Source organism: Zeus faber, assembly GCF_960531495.2.
Source record: "Zeus faber genome assembly, chromosome: 1".
Lineage (NCBI taxonomy): Eukaryota > Metazoa > Chordata > Actinopteri > Zeiformes > Zeidae > Zeus > Zeus faber.
In genome coordinates, this window is record NC_137193.1 from 7,767,572 (window position 1) to 7,789,631 (window position 22,060).

A 22,060-nucleotide genomic window follows, 5' to 3' on the forward strand; every position below is an offset into this window, starting at 1 on the left:
CCAAGAGTGTTCAATCCAGCGCCTACACATATTTAATCAATTATTTTACTAATACAAATAATTATTGTAAATCTGGCCAAAGACTAGTTGACTGCTGCCACCACAGCACCGACTAGTGGTTATAGTAGTCGACTAGTCGTCTAGTTGACTAGTTGGTGAAACCCCTAGTGTGTATATACTGTGTGTGTGTGTGTGTATATGTCTGTACATATATACTGTATGTAATATATATAATGAATATAAATATATATATGGAAAATATACGTATGTGTATGTATATATGCATGTATATGTACAGTTATATACACGCACACATACATTTTTATATATATATATATTAATAGTTGATATTGTACCTGTAAAGAAAAGTGGTATCACATAGCTCATGTGTGTGTTTGCGCTCAAAGGAGAGGAGTCGCTCATGATCTTCGTGGACAAGCGCCGGCTGAGCAAGACGGCTGAGGTGAGCGAACCGAACGGGACGTCCGTCACGTTGGAGGCCCTGCACCAGCTGGCCGCCTCCTACTTCATCGACCGGGAGAGCACCCTGCGCAAGCTGCACCACATCCAGATCGCCTCCACCGCCATCAAGGTGACAAAAGAAAGATCACCCTCTCATCCCTTTGGCGAACCAGTTCGTTCACCGCCGTCCCCAAAGAAAGAGGATCGGCACCGTAGGCAATCGAGCCTGTACTGCGAAGGCTCATTTCACCCTTGTTTAATTAAGACGGTGAAGTTGCTCCGTAGAAAGTACCCGCAGATTACCACAACAGCCGTTATCTTCATTTAGAAACACAGAGTGCGGTGATGTTATGGTATTCCTGTATTGAACGATGCGGTCGTCAAAATAATACAGGCAGCAATAATGATACTTGGATCCGTATGGGAGGGCAGCTCTTAACTTCCACGTTAGGAATCCAATAGCAATAGCAATGTGCTGGGTGCTTTTGTTCAAACCGGTCGTGGAGGTTAATTAGTTTCCGTCTCCACCGGTCTCAACTGCGTGAGGTTAATTAATCACCGCAGACAGACAGTGAGTGTGCCACATATTTTGTTGAATGAGAAATCGTCGCAAAACCAGTTTTTATCACAGCCTTCTCTGTGAGATCTGGTTGGTAAATTGGCATGTCCTTTGTCGGTTATCTATACCAATAGTTCCAGGGGTCCCTTCCAGATGTTACAGGTTCCAGCGTCATTTTTTAAGCTTCACCGTTGAGTCATTGACGATAATTAGCGTCTTTGATCATAGATTCGCCGTTATCTCTGTTACTCTGGTACAGGCAGGTGCGGACGTCAGGACTGAACAACGAAAAAAATATTCTCCGATTCGGGGTCCCTCGAGGCGGAATGGGAAGGAGAGAACCACGGCTCTGTATTACTGTGGACGGCTCGGTCCACAGGGACAGGCTCAGGATTCAAGAGTCAAGATTCAAGGGGTTTATTGATCACATACATATACATACTTTCATACATATATGCAGTGAAATGTAATGCAACGGTGATAACACACAATATGTCCTTGGTAAAATTATTTCTAATAGACCAACCAACTGATTCCTAAAACGTAATACAGTAAGTCGAATACTTATACAATAAAATAAAAATATATAAAATACATAAAGGGCATAGGCTTATGTATATGGAAGAGGCAATTATATGTATACAGATATGTGCATTAAAGTGGCATGTGAATGAAGTGAGGTAGTGTTTGTGGGATAATACAGCACAGTATACAACAGTACGGCGCAGCAATACGGTATCACCGAACAACCCAGAGCAGTAGGGGGGGAGGGAGGGACACGGGAGACGGGAGACTTCAGGGAAGTGAGGCGCTGACAGGGCGGGGTCGTCGTTCAAAGAGCCAACAAAAAGGCCCAACGTGAACTCCAACCGAATTGCAGCTGACGCGCATCGGGGTCCGTCGTCCTGATCTGGTCCTCGGGGTTGGCGGCCCCCGGCGCCGCGCACTCCCCGCCGCAAGACAAGCGGCGGGGAGTTACACCATAATGCCGCAATTACACCATAATGGTACAGAGTGTCTCACATCTCATCTCCAAGCTCCGAGAGCCCAGCTGAAAGGACGGCCGCGGGTATCATCTCAGAAACAGATTTTGATGCCGGGAAAAGGAATTGGACAGTAGTCGAAGAGTCTTGGGCAAGGGAGAGATGGGGAGATTGAATTTGGGGTAACACAACAACTAATTAGTTGAATTAGTTGTTGATGTGTTTTTGGCGAGTTTTTTTCCTCCAAATGCCTCGAATAAAAACCCGGCATAATGTGTTTGTTTCACAATCGTCACAATTTTCAATTTTATGTGTGTTTGGGGACGGGGGGGGTGGGGTTCGCCGACTGGGAAATTAAGCGAGGCGAAGCCGAGCGAGCCGAATTTGAATAATTAGACACATCTTCCGATCGTCGCGCAAAAACGAAGGAATAAAATGAGATAAGACATAAAGTGAGGCGATCGTCGCCGGTGGAGCCTCGCTCCTCAGTGCAGCGGCTGCAGCCACACTTGATGTAATTGGGCGGATCGGGGTCGGTTGCGGTCATTCTGCGCTTTTGTGCTTGTGCTCCTTCTGCGCTCCGGCAGCCGCGGCCAAGAACGAGCTTTTCTTTTCTGAGCAAACTGCTCATTTGGCCCCCCCCCCCCCCGCCGGCAAGACATGAAGCCATATATATTCTCTAAAGTGAATTGGCAAACGGCGGCCGGCCAAAGTGCCGCCGCTGAAACCCCACCGCCGCGTGTGATTGAGACGAATGGAGGGAAAGCCCTTCCACTCTCCCCGCCGCGCGTTTGTTGTTTGCGATGAGAGCTTCAGGTGACTGATGTGAAATATTCACGGGGGCTATATGGGCTCTAATTAGGGACATGGATTCCCACCACATCCCTCCCGGACGTAGATGGATGCCGGATGGAGGTGGAGGAGGTGGGGGTTGTTTTGGTGCTGGTCCGCCCCCCTGGTTTGAGGAGATACATCATACAAGCACAGAAGCCCTGGATGGATAGAAATCTGGATGGGGTGAAAAACAAAAAGATAGCAGCAAAAGGAACGAGGGGAAAAAGGCGAGGAAAGGGGAGTCACCACCATGAGTCATCCGCTTCATTTGAAATAATCTCCTCTAAGAGCTCTGAGCTAAGAGATTTGTCTTACCAGCTTTTTACTGAGGCCGTGTGCAAAATGGACCAAATATATACAGTATATAGTATACACCGATCAGCCACAACATTAAAACCACCACTAAAAACCTTATATTATGTCGGCCCCCTTGTACTATCAAACCAGCTCTGACCGGTTGAGGCATGGACTCCCCAAGACCTCTGAGGGTGTCCTGTGGTATCTGGCACCAAGACGTCAGCAGCAGATCCTTTAAGTCCTGGGAGTTGTGAGGGGGGGCCCCCATGGATCGGGCTTGTTGTTCCAGCACATCCCACTGATGCTCCATCAGATCGGACCCTAACCCCAACAGACCAGGCCACCTTCTTCCATGCTCCATGGTCCAGTTCTGACCCTCACGTGTCCATTGTAGGAGCTTTCAGGGGTAGACAGGGATCAACATGGACACTCTGACTGGTCTGCAACAACACAGCCCCATACGCAGCGAGCTGTGATGCACTGTGTGTTCTGACACGTTTCTATCATAGCAGCATTAACTTTTTCAGAAATGTATGCTACAGTAGCTCTGCTGTGGGATCGGACCAGACGGATGAGACTTCGGCACGTTAATGAGCCCACGGGCGCTCATGACCCTTTTGCAGGTTCACCGGTTGTCCTTCCTTGGAGCACTTTTGGTGGGTACTAACCACTGCATACTGGGAACACCCAACAAGGCCTGTCGTTTTGGATATATATATATATATACACAGTATATATAAAGTATATATGAAAGATGATGGATTTGGAGGAGGAAAAATGCTGAGTCAGTGGGCACACCATAGCCATTGATTTACAGGTCCCCGCATTGGGTTCCGTTTCCATGATTCATTCACCCAAATGGAGAAGGGGTCCAGGTGTGGGATGTAAGGGGGTGCATCGTTCGACCCCTATTTGCCGTTGGAGAATCCATGAGTGTTAGGGGTTTCATTAGCAAACACTCTCTCTCTCTCTCTCTCTCTCTCTCTCTCTCTCTCTCCCGTTCTCTCTCTGTATCTCAGGTCGGAGCAATTTTGATGTCTGGATACATAAATAACACCACAAACCGTCCTCCTTTTATCATTCAATTTGGGGATGAATAATTCATTTCGGACACATTCTTTGGCGCTTTTCATTATTCAGGGAGGGGACGATGTCGCTTTGCATGTGCCTTCGCTTCTGCCGCTACCTCAAGCTCCTTCAACGGAGATCCATAGATCCATAGATCCATAGATCCACAGATCCACCCCCTCGACAGAAGTCTCCCCTGTGTAAAAGTCTTTCGTAGTAGATAGAGCCAACGGGCACGATGCGGCGTCCGTGTGAGGCCCCAACGGCAACACTACGAACAGTTTGACTTAAAGAATAATAACAATTCTATAATCCAACTTAATTAGAAAATGAGGAATAAAATCCCATCATTTTTACTGAAGTTGACTCACGACTCCAGAGTTAATTGAAAGATTTGTTCACCCGGAACGAATCATTTGCGAGTCTTGCATCACTAGGTATCAGAAATAATTAATAATTTCGTACATTTTGTGGAAGTACAGTCCGTACTTCCCTGAAACTTGCGAAATGATTTACCATTTATGTAACAAGAACGGTTAAAGTAAAGGAAGTAAACCGATATTTATGTCTGTGGTCTGATTTACCTGACGCGAAACACAAACAACCCTGGGTAAACAAACGCAAGCCTAAGAAATTAATAAATCAAATAATGACCATGTACAAGTACAAGTATACAGTATAAGCTTTTTTTTTTTCTCTTCTTTTTCATTTTCTTAATGGCTTGGCTCAGAGTGCCTTTAAGCGAAAAACTCGGGTAAAAAAAAAAAAAAAGCATAGCTCGATGCGTGGTCATTAAAAAAACAAATCCCACTTTCTCCCTCTCCATAAAGGTGCCCCGCTGTGGTCTCCCTGTCTTCCCCCTCGGGGGCCCCGAAAGATAATCTCGTTCCGATGGGTTGACGGGGCTTTCCACGGCTGTTTGCCGTCAGGGACCTATAAGCCAGTGTGGGGAAAGAGTAGTAAAAAAAAATCCATCCCCCGAAAAGGACCGATAAACAAGCGGAAACGCGTCTCCACTCATGCAAATGTGGGTTTTGCGCCTCGGCGATTATGAAGAGACGGGGGCCCGTTCTTGAAGGCGATTCCGATGAAATATTTATGCCTTCCATGGACTCCCCTCCCCGCTCCTTCGACAAGCCGGAATTGTCGACATTTCAAGGTCCATTATAACGTTATTATTCAGACGTTATCTGACACATTTTATGCCTTTTTTTTTTTTTGCGAATCACCTTAAAAAGCGATGAATCTTCATCAGCAAAGCGTGTCCGTCTCATTAAGGTTAGGGTTGTATTAGATATGAGCTGCCTGATGAACGACTTAGGCGTCAGAGTAAGGGAGCAGTTATGTCTGACGTTTATCTTTTTTCCTGTTCCTTTGTTTGTTTGTTTGTGTTTTTAACATCTAGAAAGCGCTATGTTGCACGATGCTGCATTGTTGTAACACTGCAGTACATAGTACTTTGTAATAATTCATACCTCATGTACCTATACCAATGATGTATCCTGTGCACAGAATTGTATTTGTATTTGTATTTGTTTGGATTTGACTATTTATTTTCTGTATTTTTGGCTATTTTCCTATATTTGGTGATATTTATTTTATTTTCCACCCTCCTCAAATTTACCTGGTCAGAAATGGCTGCCACTTAGGAACCATGAAGCTTGTTTATTAAGAGTGCCAAATTTATTGCATTTACATTTAACATATTCATAATTTTCACATTCATAATCCTATTCTGTAATGTTTTGGTAAGTACATAGTATTAAAAAAAATATATATATATATATTTATATATATATATATATATATATATATATATATATATATATATATATATATATTCATATTTATATATATCGTGTGCATGAATCACTCTTTGTGTATCTTGTATATTTTTATATATGTTGCTATTAATGTACATTATTTTTAGGCTATTTCTGTATATTTGGCTATTATTTAGCCTATTTTATACTTTTTATTTTATACATTTTATTTTTTGGCCTTTTTTTATTTAATTTGATCCTTGATTTTATTTTTTAAATTTTCTTTATGCTGGCTGTTTTTTATACGAATTAACCCCTCCCCACCACGTTTACAAAAAAAACAACAACAACAAAAAAAAATGCGTCTTTACAAAGTGCTTATTCCAGGAGAAGTATTGGATTGTATTGTAAGTGCAAATGACCAGCTCCCATTAGAGGCAGCTGTTCGTGTGTATTTTCTCGCACCGTCAGCGCCAATACTTTGTGCGTCGATAATGGCGCATTCTCACTAACCAGCGACACTCCAAACAATCCAATTCATGTCCTTTACACATCCCATCATGAACCCCATCCCCCGAAAAACTAATTCCCGACAAGAACTTGGAAACACAAAATAAAATGTCGAGAGTTAGGCGAAGAGTATTTTGTTGTTGTGGTTGCTGTGGTTGTTAACCACGCACGCTCTGCGCCGCTGGCTTCCTATCTTTCTTTCTTTCTATCTTTTTATCTTTCTATCTTTCTTTCTATCTATATTTTTCTTTCTTTTCTCCTTTTCTTTTCTTGCAGATGGTCTCATTGCTATGCATAGAAAAAGTCATGTTTAGATTTGCATTTGGTAAATTTTTCCCTTTAACTCGGACATCTGTCTTTGCTGGAAATTAATCTGCGGCTCCCCCGCTGAGGTCGCTCGGATTCTGTTTGAATTAATTGTGTTGACACGTTACAAAAAAAAGAACATTTTAAAAAGAGAGAGAGAGAGAGAGAGAGAAACGTGGAAAAGAAAGAAAATAGGAATCCCAGCGACGGATCTCCAATTTTAATTCTCTCTCTCTCTCTCTCTCTCTCTCTCTCTCTCTCTCCGATTTGATGAAGCTTCATTGGCATCGGGTTTTTTGGATAATGTCATATGCATTACTTTCTTTTGGAAGTGATTTTGATGAGTTACTGGGGAGAATTTTGGTAAAAATATGATTTTATTGTAATTTTATTGGATTGGACAAAGTGGGTCAGGCTTCATCAGACGGTTTGTGATGACTACGTTCGCACTGCAGGCCAGAGTGGCCCAAATCCCATTTTGTTGCTCATAATTACTCAGATCTGTTTTTTTCACGACCGTGTGAACAGTGCAAATCACATGGAATCTGATCTTTTTAAATTTGGAATGGAGCCACTTCCATACGTGGTCCCAAACGCAATCTCAGTCTGAGCGGTCAATCCATGCGACTTTTACGTCACTCTTGATCAGGGGGTCCCAACGTTTTAAATTACCGCCGACTGGACCGCAGCGCACAAAATGTTCACGGACCGAAAAAAAAAAATAAAAAAAAAGTTCAAGGAGCAGGGACCCAACAAAGTACCACTGTGTTTCAAGGTGGCCGCAGCGCATTCAGCGCGGGGAGGGAAAATAAATAATAGCTCAACAAACCGTCCCGGCGAGGGAGCACCCACCTTCACCCCATTTTATGAACAGCACCGGATCTAAAATTGTGTTTGTGTGTGTGTGTGTGTGTGTGTGTGTGTGTGTGTGTGTGTGTGTGTGTGTGTGTGTGTGTCCTCTGAGGGAGCGATGAGGATGCAATTTGCCCACATTGTGTTTTATTTTATTTGACAATATTTTCTTATTAAACGAAACAAACAAAGCACCGTGCCCCTGTCTAGGTTAGGGTTAGGTGCACCGTACTACGCAGCCCGGCAACCTCTGGGCCGCGGGGGGGCCTACTCCAGGGCAGGGACTAAGCAACACGAGAGGAACCTTCAGTGATGTCAGTGCACATTGATTGGTCCAGACCTAAGCCCACGGTCCCTCACCCCGGCGTACTGAGGACAGTCTGCCCGGTCGCTCTGGGTGCCGACCAGCCCACGCACACTAAGTGGTAGTAAAAAGTTACCAATAAAAATACAATACAATAAAAATAGTTTTAGTAATTATATTCCATTTATTTTATTTTACGACCTTAATTGAATGAAGCAAAACATCCTGTCCCGGTGCAAGCCCTTGTACATCTTTTAGATCTAATATGAGTGAAGATTCTAATTCAATTTTCAAATTTGTTCAGAAACTGATTTTAGTGTGCTGAGGAGGAGAAGTCAGTGAAAGTTACCGACCTCCTGCTGAAACCCCGTTGGCTGACGTCACTCCAGCGTCGCATCAGAGTTCCGGTGCAGTGCGAACACAACCAGAAAAAATGCCGTTGAACATATGTAGTTCTTGGGAGACCTCCCCACTTCCTAGTTCCGCTCAGGGAGTCCCCATAACTGTTCGGTGTGAAAATGCCTGAAAATAACCTTTTTATATCCCAAATAACCTCATAAGGAAAATGGAGAACTGTCCACCAAATAAAGTCGTTCTTCAGTCTGTGGTTTACTGTAGTGGTAGGTGTTCCGATCCCTTTCAGGGACACAAATCTTTTGATTCGGTTCACTAAAAAGATTTGTTCACCGAATCGTGAACGATTTCCAGTGAATCCTACGTTTGCGAACGACTCATTCTTGCAGTGGATTTGTTGAGTGAGCCCTCCCTGCCACCCGAGTCAGGGCACGTCTGCTGGCGTGTAACGATGTTAAAACATGTTTGACACTCCGCTTCGTTGCCAACCCCCCAAATCACTTATATGGTATAGGGTAAATATTCGTACCCTATACCCTATATATGTTGTATATTTGTATATAGGGTGTAGGGTATATACCATACCTTGTTAAAAATGATTTTGCCTTTTCCCCGAATAGCATTTTTACCTTGTCAAGCCGGTATCCTAGCCCCAGCGAACCGGTCTGGAGATCTTTCAGTTATCTGAAATCGCTGTTTCAGATCCTCCAAAGCCGTTAAAAAAACAGTTAGCACGAAGCCACTAGTATTCACGTTTCAACAACAAGTCAACTAAATTCAAAGTGCTTTAAATAAAACGTAAACGTAAATAAAAGTGCAAAGAAACATGCGAAAGGAGAGAGCACATTATAAAGTTAAGAAATAAAATACATAGAATGCATAAAATCAAGTCATGAAAGTGACAGTGCAGCAGACAGACAGTGCAAGAAATACATTTTATCAAGGGCGTGCAAGCATGTGGCGCCGTCAAGTTGTCTGACAGAACTAGCTCCACAAGCTCAAGATCATTTTTCGGTTATGGCTATCTGCCTGATCAGGGGGTCCTCACCCTTTTTATTATCACAGCCCAGACCACAACGCACAAAATGTTCACGGCCATTTGGGGGAGTTGGGGAGGGCGGGGTGCATGAGAAAGTCTCCCCGTTACGCACAGGGCTTTTTGTTTCATTCAATTAGGACAGGGAGGAAAAAAACTACATCTACAATAAAAACACACTTTATAATTTGCTTAATTTGGAGAAATGGGGAATGGGGAGGCAGAGCAGAGATCATTTCTGATTTTATTTTATTTTTTGCAGGTGCATTTTTAGAAAAAAGTCTGGTTCCCAACCACCGGTCTGTAAATGTAAATTTTAATTGTAGCAGCAACCTTAAGTCCAGAAACCTAAAAGTAAAGTGCAGTCATGTAAGTGTAGTTTCTGATACATATACCTGTAGCTAAAATCTGTAGCTAACATTATCATCATCATCACAGCGTTGTTTAGGCTCGTGTAATGAGCAGTCAAGTTCGCTGAGATCCGACCATAATGTGAGAGTTTGTTATGTTGTCACTATGACAATATTTTCAAGAAACTGGGGATATGATGTTGCCATGGTGATATGAATACTTCTGTACGCATTAGTGTCACTCCAAAAGCTCTGGGCCCTCTGTCTTTGTGGAACCATATGAGAACGTCCATTTTTCTCTTCTGCATGGAAAGTAGACATCAAAAGAAAAACTGCGTTTTCCGTCCCGGGGCTCGGTACCCCTGCTACTTCCATTAATCTCCAAGCGGGCATTGACGTGTTACTTATATCGGGCCTTAAATAAAATATTACAAGACACTGTCACCCAGTTTCTCTATAATATTTCCGAGAAGGGAAGATTGATTTCGCAGAGGAAATGGCAAAATGTTTTATATATATACAGTATATATATATACGTGTATATATATATATATATATATATATATACATATGTGTGTGTGAGTGTGTGTGTGTGTTTTTATATATATATACATACATGCAAACTTTCAATCAGGCTTTTGAGAGGGATAATGGAGCTGCCATCACGAACGGCCTAAACCGACGGCTCAGAGGAGAGACAATGGCGACGTTCTGGATAACTCAGCGAGGGCTTCCTTTTGGGCCGCAGCTCAACACCCCCCCCCTCTCCCTCCTCTTGTCTGAGTTCTCTCCCAAGGGGTCTCCTTGGGTCGCTCTCGAGGAAACTTCTGCTCCTCCCCGCCCCCCACGGCGCCTCCTCTCTTTTTGACAGCCGCCTATAGGAGACTTCTCATCTCGTTGGATTTTCCCCTTTTGTTCGTTCTCTGGCGTCCCGTCCAAAGCCGCCGCCGCGCGTCTCTACGGACAAAAGGTTTTACGGCGTTACGGCGTTACGTTTTCCCGTAGCCGACGCCGACATGTACATTAGGCGCCGAGTACCTACAAGAGCCTGGAAGGGCCCCTCGCAGAGCTCCGTACAGCCACCCTCAAGTGCAGGCGTATAATTGGAATATGAAGACGTGATTTTCTGGTGTTGGCACGGCGAATCTTTGGCTGGAGGTGTTGTGGGAGAAGGACGTCACTTCCACTGGTTACTGCAGTGACACAGCCATTATGGTGGGGGGGGGGGTCTTTGCCACAACTAAATTTCCACCCCTTCGAGTTTGCAAAGTCATTTTCCCCCAAATGTGATTAACGCCGTGTGGCGATGCCTAAATTATGTGTAATATGTAATGCCCCCCCCCCCCATAGGGGGACAGGGAATTATTCCCTATTTAACTCACCCAGCAGCATTAATGTTTCACACTGTCTTTCTCCATCTTCCCTCTCTCTCCCTCCCTCTCTCTCTATCTCTCCATCTTCCCTCCCTCCCTCTCTCTCCATCTTCCCTCTCTCTCTCTCTCTCTCTCCCTCTCTCTCTCTCTCCCTCCCTCTCTAAATCTTTCCATCTTCCCTTTCTTTCCCTCTCTCTCCCTTTCTCCCTCTCTCTCTATCTTCCCTCTCTCTCCCTCCCTCTCTCTCTATCTCTCCATCTTCCCTCCCTCCCTCTCTCTCCATCTTCCCTCTCTCTCTCTCTCTCTCTCCCTCTCTCTCTCTCTCCCTCCCTCTCTCTATCTTTCCATCTTCCCTTTCTTTCCCTCTCTCTCCCTTTCTCACCCTCTCTCTCCATCTTCCCTCTCTCTCTCCCTCTCCCTCCCTCTTTCTCCCTCTCTCTCTATCTTCCCTCTCTCCCCCTCCCTCTCTCTCTATCTCTCCATCTTCCCTCTCTCTCCCTCTCTCTCCATCTTCCCTCTCTCTCTCTCTCCCTCCCTCTCTCTATCTTTCCATCTTCCCTTTCTTTCCCTCTCTCTCCCTTTCTCACCCTCTCTCTCCATCTTCTCTCTCTCTCTGCCTCTCTGTCTCTCTCTCTCTCTCTCTCTCTCTCCCTCCCTCTTTCTCCCTCTCTCTCCATCTTCCCTCTCTCTCCCTCTCTTTCTCTCCCTCCCTCCCTCCCTCCCTCTCTCTCTCTCTCTCCCCTGCTGTAAAACTTGCTGACATATCACTGGTTTACTGTCACATGAGCTTCTTTCTCTCCCTCTCTCTCTCTCTCTCCCTCTCTCTCTGTTTGCCCCTCTCCCTTCAGGTGACCGAGACGAGGACGGGCCCTCTCGGATGCAGTAACTATGACAACCTTGACTCCGTCAGCTCCGTTCTGGTTCAGAGTCCCGAAAACAAGATTCATTTGCGAGGTTAGGCCGTGCATAATTGAACCCGTCCGCCATCTCTGATGGAATTTGTCACGGCGTGTGTTCCTCCCTATGAGGCGCCGCCGCGTCGGCAACTGGAGTGCCGTCAGAAAAAAAAGGAAAATCAACTTCAATCAGTCTTTAAGGCTTTTTTCCTTCTTCTGGCACACGCCGCAGAGCGGCTGATCGCATGCAGCGAAAGTTACAAAAAAAAAAACAATGAACTTGAAATGAAACAGATGTGAGCAGATTGCAGTGGTTGCCAAGCGTATGACAAGCTTAGAAAAAGAAGACAACAGAGAGACGGAAGGGGGTATGAGAAAAAAAAATAAGGGGGGGGGGTGAATCAGTGGCTTCCGTCAATAACCGACGCGACTGGCGCTGGCAGCCGCACGGCGGCCTCCATGTGCTCGGGCGACATTTTCACACCCCCCGCTCCCCTTCCCCTGCCCTTGCCTCAGGGCTGCAGGCCATTCTGCCGGAGCACCTGAGGGCCCCCTTTGTGCAGGCGGCCCTCAGCTACATCGGGTGCAGCGAGGAGGGCCGCTTCGTGTGCCGCCGCGGCGACTGCTGGTGCCAGTGCGCCGCCGACCACCCGCGGTGCAACTGCCCCGAGGTGGACCTGCGGGCGATGGAGGCCAGCCTACTGCACATCAGGGACGCCTGGCACGAGGCCAACCAGGACTTCGAGGAGTCAGGTCAGGGTCTAACACACACACACACACACACACACACACACACACACACACACACACACACACACACACACACACACACACACACACACACTCACACTGTGCTGAATAACTTCCCATTCCTGAAGGACGAAATTCCTCTTCCTGGCTTTTTAATCAACCTCTGACTCCAGCTCTCTGTTCCGGCAACCCGTGTGAGTGTGGGTGGAGCGCACTGCGCCCAGGAGGGGTTGTGTTCAAGGTGGGGAATCGGACGCTTTCGGGGCTTGACGTCTTCCGTCATACGTGTACTTTAAACCCAAAGCCATGCTTGCAGCTGTAGCGCCACTTAGCCCCAGCCATCGCTTCAAATCCCTTTCTGTGCAGTACATTCCGTATGTCTTTGTGTATTTGGCTGTTTTTCAGCCTGTCGAGGTTTGTTTTGCCAGTGGTCTTGGCTTCAACGCACCAATCTTTACCGGGACAAATTCCTCGTTATATGGAAACGTACCGAGCAGGCTACGCGGATTCCGTTTTTTTTTTTAATGTGATTTGTATCAAATCGACTGTTCGAAGCCGTCAGCTTCAACCGAACGTGAATGTGTATTTCAAGGCGCAGCTTGTCGTCATACTTGCGCCTGACTGACAATTCGCAGCCATTTTCCTTCTTTTACATTTTCTCAGGGGGATTACAGCGGGGCCTCATTTATCCGAAACCCGCCGGAATGAAGGTCGTTTGGGAGACCGAAATCAAAGCATGGATGAATATACATGAAAGCTGCTGCCAAATCAAGCCCGGCGGTTCATTTAAAACCTGAAAACGAGGAAACAGGCACGGGCATGCCGCACATTATTTACCTGCAGTCGACCCCCCGCAATCAATGCAGCGCAGCGTTGAGGCAATGGTTGTCGAGGCGAACACGGGGCTAATATCTGACATGATTCGTAAACCCCCATCATCTTGTACGAGGGGTAGTCCAGCTTTTTGGGGGGTTGGCTTTTTGTCTATTTCACCCGGATTCAGACGTGAAGGTCAACGCCAATCTCACCCCCCCGTGTCGGGCTGCAGGGACGGGCGACGGGCTGCACGCCTACCGTTGCAGCCTGATGCGACGCCGTGGATGGGATCAACCCGCTTAGCGCCTGTGCAATGAGGGGGACGCACCTGGCGGAGTTCTGTAAGTGGTGCTGTTTTGGACGCTGATCCATCGGCACTCAAGGCGACGGAGATCTCGTTTAGATTGTTTTTATTTCCACCCGTTGTAAAAAGGCGAGCGCTATCGGACGACGACTCGTTCTCGTCTGAATCTGAGCACGATAGGTAAAAGGCGAATTTTCCCCCCAAAAAAGGAAAAAAAAAAAAAAAAAAAAAAAGGAGCGCCTCTTTCAACGTTTTCGGAAAACAAACCAAACGGTTGAACGTTTGGATGAATGAAGATGAACTGCTTTCTACTGCAGTAGTTAGAACGGCCCGGAAACGAGAGGGTTTTGTGACTCCTGGGCGTCGCGGGTCGCCATGTCATGCAATAGCAGATTTTTATTTGTATTTTTTTTTGGGCGGGGGGGGTTCATCCGAGAACCAAATATTGTCTTAATTCCAGCTTTTTGTCATTTTAACAAAACATTAATGTCAAGTTCACCGCCTGCGCCGAGCACCGCGGAGCCCGCGCGACTGCGATTTTAAATGCCAAGCCCCAATCGCCCCCCAGTTGCCCTCCACTTGGCCGCTCCCCGGAGGGAGGGGAAGAGGAACACAATCCTGCAGCCCCGAGGAGAAACGTGCGGCGTCGGCACTCGGTCGCGCTCCCATCCCTGTGCCACTTGGCGCCGAGGTTTTTGCTCGTTAACTCGCTGAAAGGCAACGCTGCGTAGGTGCGCGCGTGCGTGCGTGAATACCCCACCGCCAGTTCGCTCATTAATTGCGGCAATGTTCCAAATTAGGGAAAAATAACTCAGCCACTTCATATTTAATCCGGCAGCCACTTAGCTTGCGTGTTTGTGAGCGGCTCCAAATTGACTGCAAATTTGTATATTTTACATTCGCGCCTAAAATATTAAGGAAACTTGGAAGTTGTCGGCGTTTAATATTAAACGTGGCAAAAATAGTACGTGACTGCACGGATAGAGTCGCTCGGGGCACCGTTTTTTTTTTCCGGGGCCACTGTTTGTATGCGGCTCGTCGCAGCCATTAACTTTCTTTTTTTTTTGGGGGGGGGGGGGGGTTTTGGGTGAGCTTTTAGATTAAATACGTTTGGAAGTAAAAAAAAACACGAACCCGCCCTTCGCCGCCCAAATCGATCGGCCTCCCGCTGTTTGCGGTCTTGCTATTTTTTGGCGCCGGGCGAGGCGGCGGGGAGGCGAAAAGACACGGGAAGGCGCGGGGCCGCGGCGGGCGGAACAAAAGGCGGCAGGCGACAGCCCCTCCCTCCGCTTCCAACGGTGTCGACGGGAATCCCGCGAGAACTAACGGGAAATACACTTTGTGCCACGTGCCAAGTGAGTCAGCAAATATTTATCCCTCGCTCTCGAGACCCGAGAGAATGAAGGAGCGAGGGAAGATGAATCCACCGGAACGGGATGACACGTCCAGCGGGGGGAAAAAAAAAAAAAAGTCATGGAACATTCATTTCACCCCCCCCCCCCCCCCCCCCAGTCGATGGGTCCAAATTGTATGCTCCTACGATGGGCGTGACCCTCAACGCTCGTTTGCTCATTAGTGTATTGATTTTCCAGGTAACAAATCATTCGGTGATGATATTGTTATTGGATTTCCTGGGAGGGCGACCGTCCCGAAAAAGCCTGCGTCGGACCCCCCCCCCCCCCCCCCCCCCGATCGGCTTCCGCCGCTTTTCGCCTTTGTTTTTTTTGGCCTGCTTTTGTTGGTTGTTTTTTTTTCTGCAGCCGGATCCGCTCCCTGCGAGGGCGGCGATGCCGTCGGCCCGTTCATTAGAAGGAAAGAGGGAGAAATGAAAATCCTCCCGACCCCAATTTAGCGGCGCTCCTCGCCTTTGGCCTTCGTGTCACGGAGCCTGACTCCCGCGACGCCTCCTGGCTCCTGGATTCATCTCGAGCCCTTCGTTTGATTCGGCGTCATAGTACAAAAAGTAAGACGGGGCCAGTTCTTTCGTCCGGCTTGGTTTCACAGTCGACAGCGATTCAAAGCGGCTTCCGTGAGACGAGGCACGTGGCATGAAATTAATATTCATAATATAACACCCCCCCCCCCCCCCCCCCCCCCGCGCTTTTCTTTTTTTTTTTTTTTTTTTTGCCTGCAAATCTGAAGCGAAGGGTTTTCGGTGATTATTTCTCTCAAAATTATAAGTCTCGACTAAGAATCTTATATGTGTGAGTCATCCCCGTCGGGGAATTTGTCCTCTGCGTCTTACCCCTTCCTATTAGTAGCAGCCGCAGCTTCATCTCCAGATATAGAACCAACGACGGAGTCAAGGCGTCGGCAGGAGTGGCACAACCTGACTTCCGTGGCTTTTTTTTTTTATAACCCAAACTTTCTTCAGGCATATTGATCTGTTATGAAAGGTCTGATACGACAAAAGTCGGACGAACAAATAAATAAGCGATTTGGTTCGGCGTGTGTGTGTGTGTGTGTGTGTGTGTATGTGTGTCTGTGTGTGTGTGTGTGTGTCTTCAGAGGAGTTCCAGAACTTTGTCCGGCGGCTGCCCACGTTCTACACCCTGAACGTGTCGGCCATCCTCTACTTCTGGAAGATGGAGCCCGTGCACCAGCGCTACAAGCAGCTGGAGCTCGGCACGCAGCAGCTGCTGGGCAAAGCCAGGCGCATCGTCGGGAAGCTGTTCGCGCTCAGCAAGAGGTGTCGAACGCAGCCAAAAATTATTATGCTGAGAGAGAGGTGAGAAGCCACATCGAACGTTGTTTTTGGGTGGGGGAGGGTGGGCCGCGCCAGGCCCGGTGACTGTTTGTGAATATGAATGTGTGAAAATCGGCAAAAAATAAATTGGCGTTAAGCTGCGGTGTGATCTTTGTTTAATCAGCAACGCTCTTTGCCTCGGTTAAGCTTTGTGCTACGACAAATTCTGTTTTGGTGTCCGACGGAGTTTGCGACTTCGACTCGCCACCTTTAAAGACTCGGTATCGCCTCGGTCTCCTTGGGTATTCTAAGCTAGACACTTTGGCTTTTTTGTGTTGTGCTTCAATATTTAAGTGGAATAACATTGTCTGTTGAAAGTGTTTCCGCTGACTGAAAAAGCATTCGCTTCAAGGTCTAAATTGATGACCCAAATCTGAGAATTAGTATAATATTTACAGATTTTTTTATTAAATGCATTTTGCTTGTTTGCTTTGTTACTGTTACTATTTGTTCACCTTCTTTCATGCAAATCGCCTCGAGTTAATAAATTTGCTATTCCGATAAAGGTTATTAGGCCTATTGCCATTGTTAATGCAAAACTGCAAAACATCCATAGACTACAAAAATGTAGTCTATGGATGTCATGGATATGCTGGACTCACAGACAAGATGAACAAGATGTTTATTTGGGCAGTTCTGACATGCCGTGGTCCAAGTTTGATCCAGACCGGTCCATTGTCCTGGAATAATTTAGTAAATAGCGGCATTTATTATCATCAACGCGTGCGCAAATGACGGCTCGCACAGGTCACGTGATAGCATTGCAGTCTAGTTATTGGTATAATTTGATTACTGTTAAACTATATTATGTTTGAAAAATTAAAGTTAAAATATTACCAGAAGACCGTTGGATTAAACAAAGTGCTGCGTATTTAATTTCATGAATATATATACACTTCTGAGGACAACTGACCCGCACCACAGTAAGAAAATAAAACAAAATAAAAACCCAATTACATCACATTTGCAGACATATATATGTAAAGAATCTTCCTGAATTCTAAATGCTGGTAACAATAACCATAAGCAGAATAACATTATACGAGGAACATATATTTATTGTGTATGTGTACATATTTTCATTGTTTTTGTGTTTTTGTGTGTGTTTTTTTTGTTTTTGAAGTCAGTGTAACCACTTACCTTTATTTATTTATAGGTTTATAAAATACATTATTATCACGAAGGCATTTTTCTGTTGATTTACAAAGTGCCATAAAATAACTCCAAAATGGATTTATAATGTGATAAATAATAGTGATCACAATATTGACTAAACTATGATTATCATTTGAGCCCTACTCATGCAGCCGTACTTCAGAATGATAACCGTCGTTAGTTGCGGCTCAGGAAACCCACCCACAGCCGCAAACACCACCCGATCATAGAATTACACTGTAACCAGGGTGGAGCCAATGAGCTTCTGCAGTCACATAAGACAACAGAGAGCCAAAGCGCACTCCTCCATTGAACTTTAATGGAGAGCCGGCTACCCTGGACCCCACGTATTGCTGCCTGCTGCTATATTTAATATTATAATTATAATTATAATTATAATTATTATTATTATTATTATTATTATTATTATTGTTATTGTTATTATTATTATTATTATTATTATTATTATTATTATTATTATTGTTGTTGTTATTATTATTATTATTAGTATTATTAGTATTATTGTTGTTGTTGTTGTTATTCTTATTCTTATTATTATTATAATTATTATTATTATTATTATTATTATTATTGACAAATAGATGCTCCCTACACCCCCCCATTTAATCCATGAGAAAAAGTATTTAGAATTTTTAGACCCCATCCTGAGGGTGGTGGTATGTATGGTAACTTTTACAGACTTAGAATTACTTAAATTAAGTTGTACTTAAATGATGTTTTCCCCTCCGCAATTTTGGAAGGAAAACGACCTTGATAGTATTCATTCAAACACATTCATGTCAATAATTAGAAAAGAAAAAACATAAATTAGGGGAAAATATGGATTTGCTAGTGAGGTGAGACCATTTCTCCTAATTAGATTTCTCAAAACAATATCAAATAAATCTTGCAACAGAAATGATCTTAGTCTCATAAAACAGTCTGCATTTAAACAACTGCGTTCTTAAAATAATGGAAAACATCTTGGAAGTTTCTTGGAATCAGTTCTCTGTTCCCTTTCAAAAGTTACTTTCAAAACTCCTCTAGAAGTTAGAATTCGTTATTTTTTCCAGGCAAGGTTGTTGAAGACACTTTTTTTTTCAAAGCCATCTGAATAATCTCACACGCGCAATTCTAGGCCAATACTTGGTCTATTAAAAGATTTATTTTCTTTCTTTGCCTTTGCATTTTTTATTTTTATTTTTTTAATATTGAGATTTATTTCACTCCACGGCATCCCTTCATACTTTCTTCTCTGCCATAACGACCTAGTTCATAGTGGCTTTTTGGCTTTTTTTTTTTTTTTTTTTTTTTTTTGTTTCGTAGAGCAAAAAGAGAATATTCAATGCGTCTTATCAGTCATTATTTATGTGTCAAAGCGCTAAGGTCTGTGTCGGATCAGAAAACAGTCAACAACAACAAAAATAGATCAATCTTGTGTTTAGAGTCGTATCATATGGGTTGTTTATCAGTAAATACGTTTACCGTCTCACCATAACATTATATTTGTATAAATAGAGGGATTTACATTGAAGGGATTGCCGTGATTTTGACAGACAAAGTAGATCAAGCTGAGAGTAAAGCAGCTAAATAAAAAAGTGTGTGTGTGTGTGTGTATGTGTGTGTGTGTGTGTGTGTGTGTGTGTGTGTGTGTGTGTGTGTGTGTGTGTGTGTGTGTGTGTGTGTGTGTGTGTGTGTGTGTGTGTGTGTGTGTGTGCATGTGCGGTTGTACGGCTCACTATATTTAATAGTCAAGCTGCGCTGCCGTGTTTTTCAAAGCACACACGAAAAAACTCAGAAAAAATACATTTGTTTACTGGCTCCAGATTATTCAGCGTGGTGTTCTGTGTGTGCAACGGGATGACTGGAGATGGAAAGCCTGCAAACCGCGAGGAAACTTGAGGAACATTCCTTATTCCTTATGCAACGAAAGCATACTGTCGTTCCTTTTATGTTGACTATCCAGGGTTTTTTTTATGATTCATGTCACGTGAACATGGTTTCTCTCTGTTCCAGGCCCTTCAGCTACTGGCTGAACTACATCCTCTCCATCCTGTACTGCAGCCAGAACAACCACATGGGCTCCTACCTGGAGGTGACGCGGAGCTGCTCCTGCCCCTACGAGCACCTGTCCTGCCAGGGCGCCATCCCCTGTGTGGTCGGCGAGGGCTCGTCCTGCGCGTCCTGCTCCTACGAGAACCGCTCGCGCTGCGCCAGCTGCAACCCCGGCTTCATGCTGAGCCAGGGCATCTGCCGCAACGAGGTGCCCGACTCCACGGACCACTACATCGGCTTTGAGACGGACCTGCAGGACACCGAGCTCCGGTACCTGCTGCAGAGGCACGACGGCCGCATCGGCGTCCACGGCATCTTCGTCAGCAACGACGTCCGGCTCAACAACTGGTTCGACCCCTCCTGGAGGAAGAGGATGCTGCTGACGCTGAAGAGCAACAAGTACAAGTCCAACCACGTGCACATGCTGATGGGGATGTCACTGCAGATCTGCCTGACCAAGAACAGCACCCTGGAGCCCTCGCTGTCCGTCTACATCAACCCCTTCGGGGGGAGCCACTCGGAGAGCTGGATCATGCCCATCGAGCAGAGCGACTACCCCAACTGGGAGAGGACTAAATTAGACATCCCTCTCGACTGTTACAACTGGACGTTGACTCTGGGGAACAAGTGGAAGACCTTTTTTGAGACGGTCCACTTTTACCTGAGGAGTCGGATTAAGGCGCCCTCACCGGGCGGCAACGGCAGCGTCTATTACGAACCCTTGGATTTCCTAGAGCCGGGACGGAACCTGGGCTACATGAAGATCAACAGCATCCAGGTGTACGGCTACAGCATGCACTTTGACCCGGAGGCCATCCAGGATCTGATTCTGCAGCTGGACTACCCGTATACCCAGGGATCGCAGGACTCGGCCCTGCTGCAGCTGCTGGAGATCAGGGACCGGGTGAACCGGCTCTCCCCTCCCGGACCGCAGCTCCTGGACCTCTTCGCCTGCCTGCTGCGGCACCGGCTCAAACTTTCCCCTACCGACGTCGTCAGAATCCAGACGGCGCTGCAGGCGTTTAGCGCCAAACAGCCCAACTCAATGGAGTACGAAACAACCAAATTGTGTAGTTAGAACTCGCACAGATGGCCGTGGTAGTTTATCGATCCCCCATTAATGTTTAAAAGCAATTGTGGAATATCAGAGGGGTAAGTTGTTTCTGGTCTCCACCGTGCATTCGGGGTCCTCACGTCATCCTTCATCCGAATTTGGACGACGCTGTAAAATCTAAGGAGGATATCGTTGCACCCGTCTCGCTGTTTTATTTCTTTAATTTCCTGACAAAGACGGGACAACCGCCACGGTTACGAACGTCAGCAACAAACTCTCTCATCATCACTTACGACGTTGCCTACTATGTGCTGAGGTTTGTAGATTGCACAGATTTTTAACCAGTTACCTACATAAAAAGGAAAGAGCTTTTGCTGACAAGTATTATCCAAGCAATGTGATCATTTCACAATGTAAACATTTTAACAGCAGCATGTTCTTATTTCAATTCATTTTCTTGTTTTGTTTGTTTTTTTGTCGTTTTTTTTGTCGTTTCGATTTCAGAAGATTTCCCGAATTAAATATTGTTTCATTGCCAGTTGAGAGGAACTCAGCCCTGGAGTTCCATGTTGCTCACCTGCCCACTTCAGTGTGTGTGTGTGTGTGTGTGTGTGTGTGTGTGTGTGTGTGTGTGTGGGGGGGGGGGGGGTCCACAATGACAACATTGATAGTTTTAGCTCTTAAGCGTTGAACGCCTATTGTACAACCTCTACAATCTTTTTCAGGGTGCATTGGGTTTAACACTAATCATGAAGAAATCTGTAAAAAATAAGGCTTTTCTATTTATATGTTTTTAATTTCCAAGTTCAGTAACGCTCAGACTAGGTCATATTAGGACACAGGGCATAAACTACATGTTGCACAGCCTTTGGATTTGAAAATAAAAGTCCTTATAAATTACCGTCATTTTGAAATCAAAAAGCCAAAGACTAGCTCCTATAACAATAGAGACCGAGTTGGAGTGCGCCCATGACAAAAAAAAGCTATTGAACTTTGTCATTTTAAAAATAAAAATACAGCTTTTATTTTGAAATTAAAAGTCTGCGCATCTTCTAGATTAGTTCGCAGAAGCATATAGACTGAGTTTGAGTTTTTTCATTCATATGACAAAAAAAGCGATTTAACTTGGAGAGCTGAGTCGTGTAATTTGTCTCTAATACGCCACTGAAACAGCGACCAGCTCGCTGTTTCAGTGGCGTATTAGAGTCCGTGAAGCGGCACCTGGTTCCCGGG

General features: G+C 45.4%; 1 protein-coding gene across 1 annotated transcript in view; it reads left to right on the forward strand.

Annotated features, from left to right (window-relative positions):
* Positions 1-21,448, forward strand: part of LOC307231077 (BMP/retinoic acid-inducible neural-specific protein 3-like) — a 68,593-nt gene extending 47,145 nt beyond the window's left edge. Inside the window, exons 4-8 of the mRNA XM_080001629.1 lie at positions 408-592; positions 11,900-12,005; positions 12,464-12,700; positions 16,326-16,545; positions 19,735-21,448. Coding sequence (XP_079857755.1) covers positions 408-592; positions 11,900-12,005; positions 12,464-12,700; positions 16,326-16,545; positions 19,735-20,851 — 1,865 coding nt within the window. The 3' untranslated portion in view covers positions 20,852-21,448. The remainder of the gene's footprint in view (positions 1-407; positions 593-11,899; positions 12,006-12,463; positions 12,701-16,325; positions 16,546-19,734) is intronic.
* Positions 21,449-22,060: the final 612 nt, after the last annotated feature.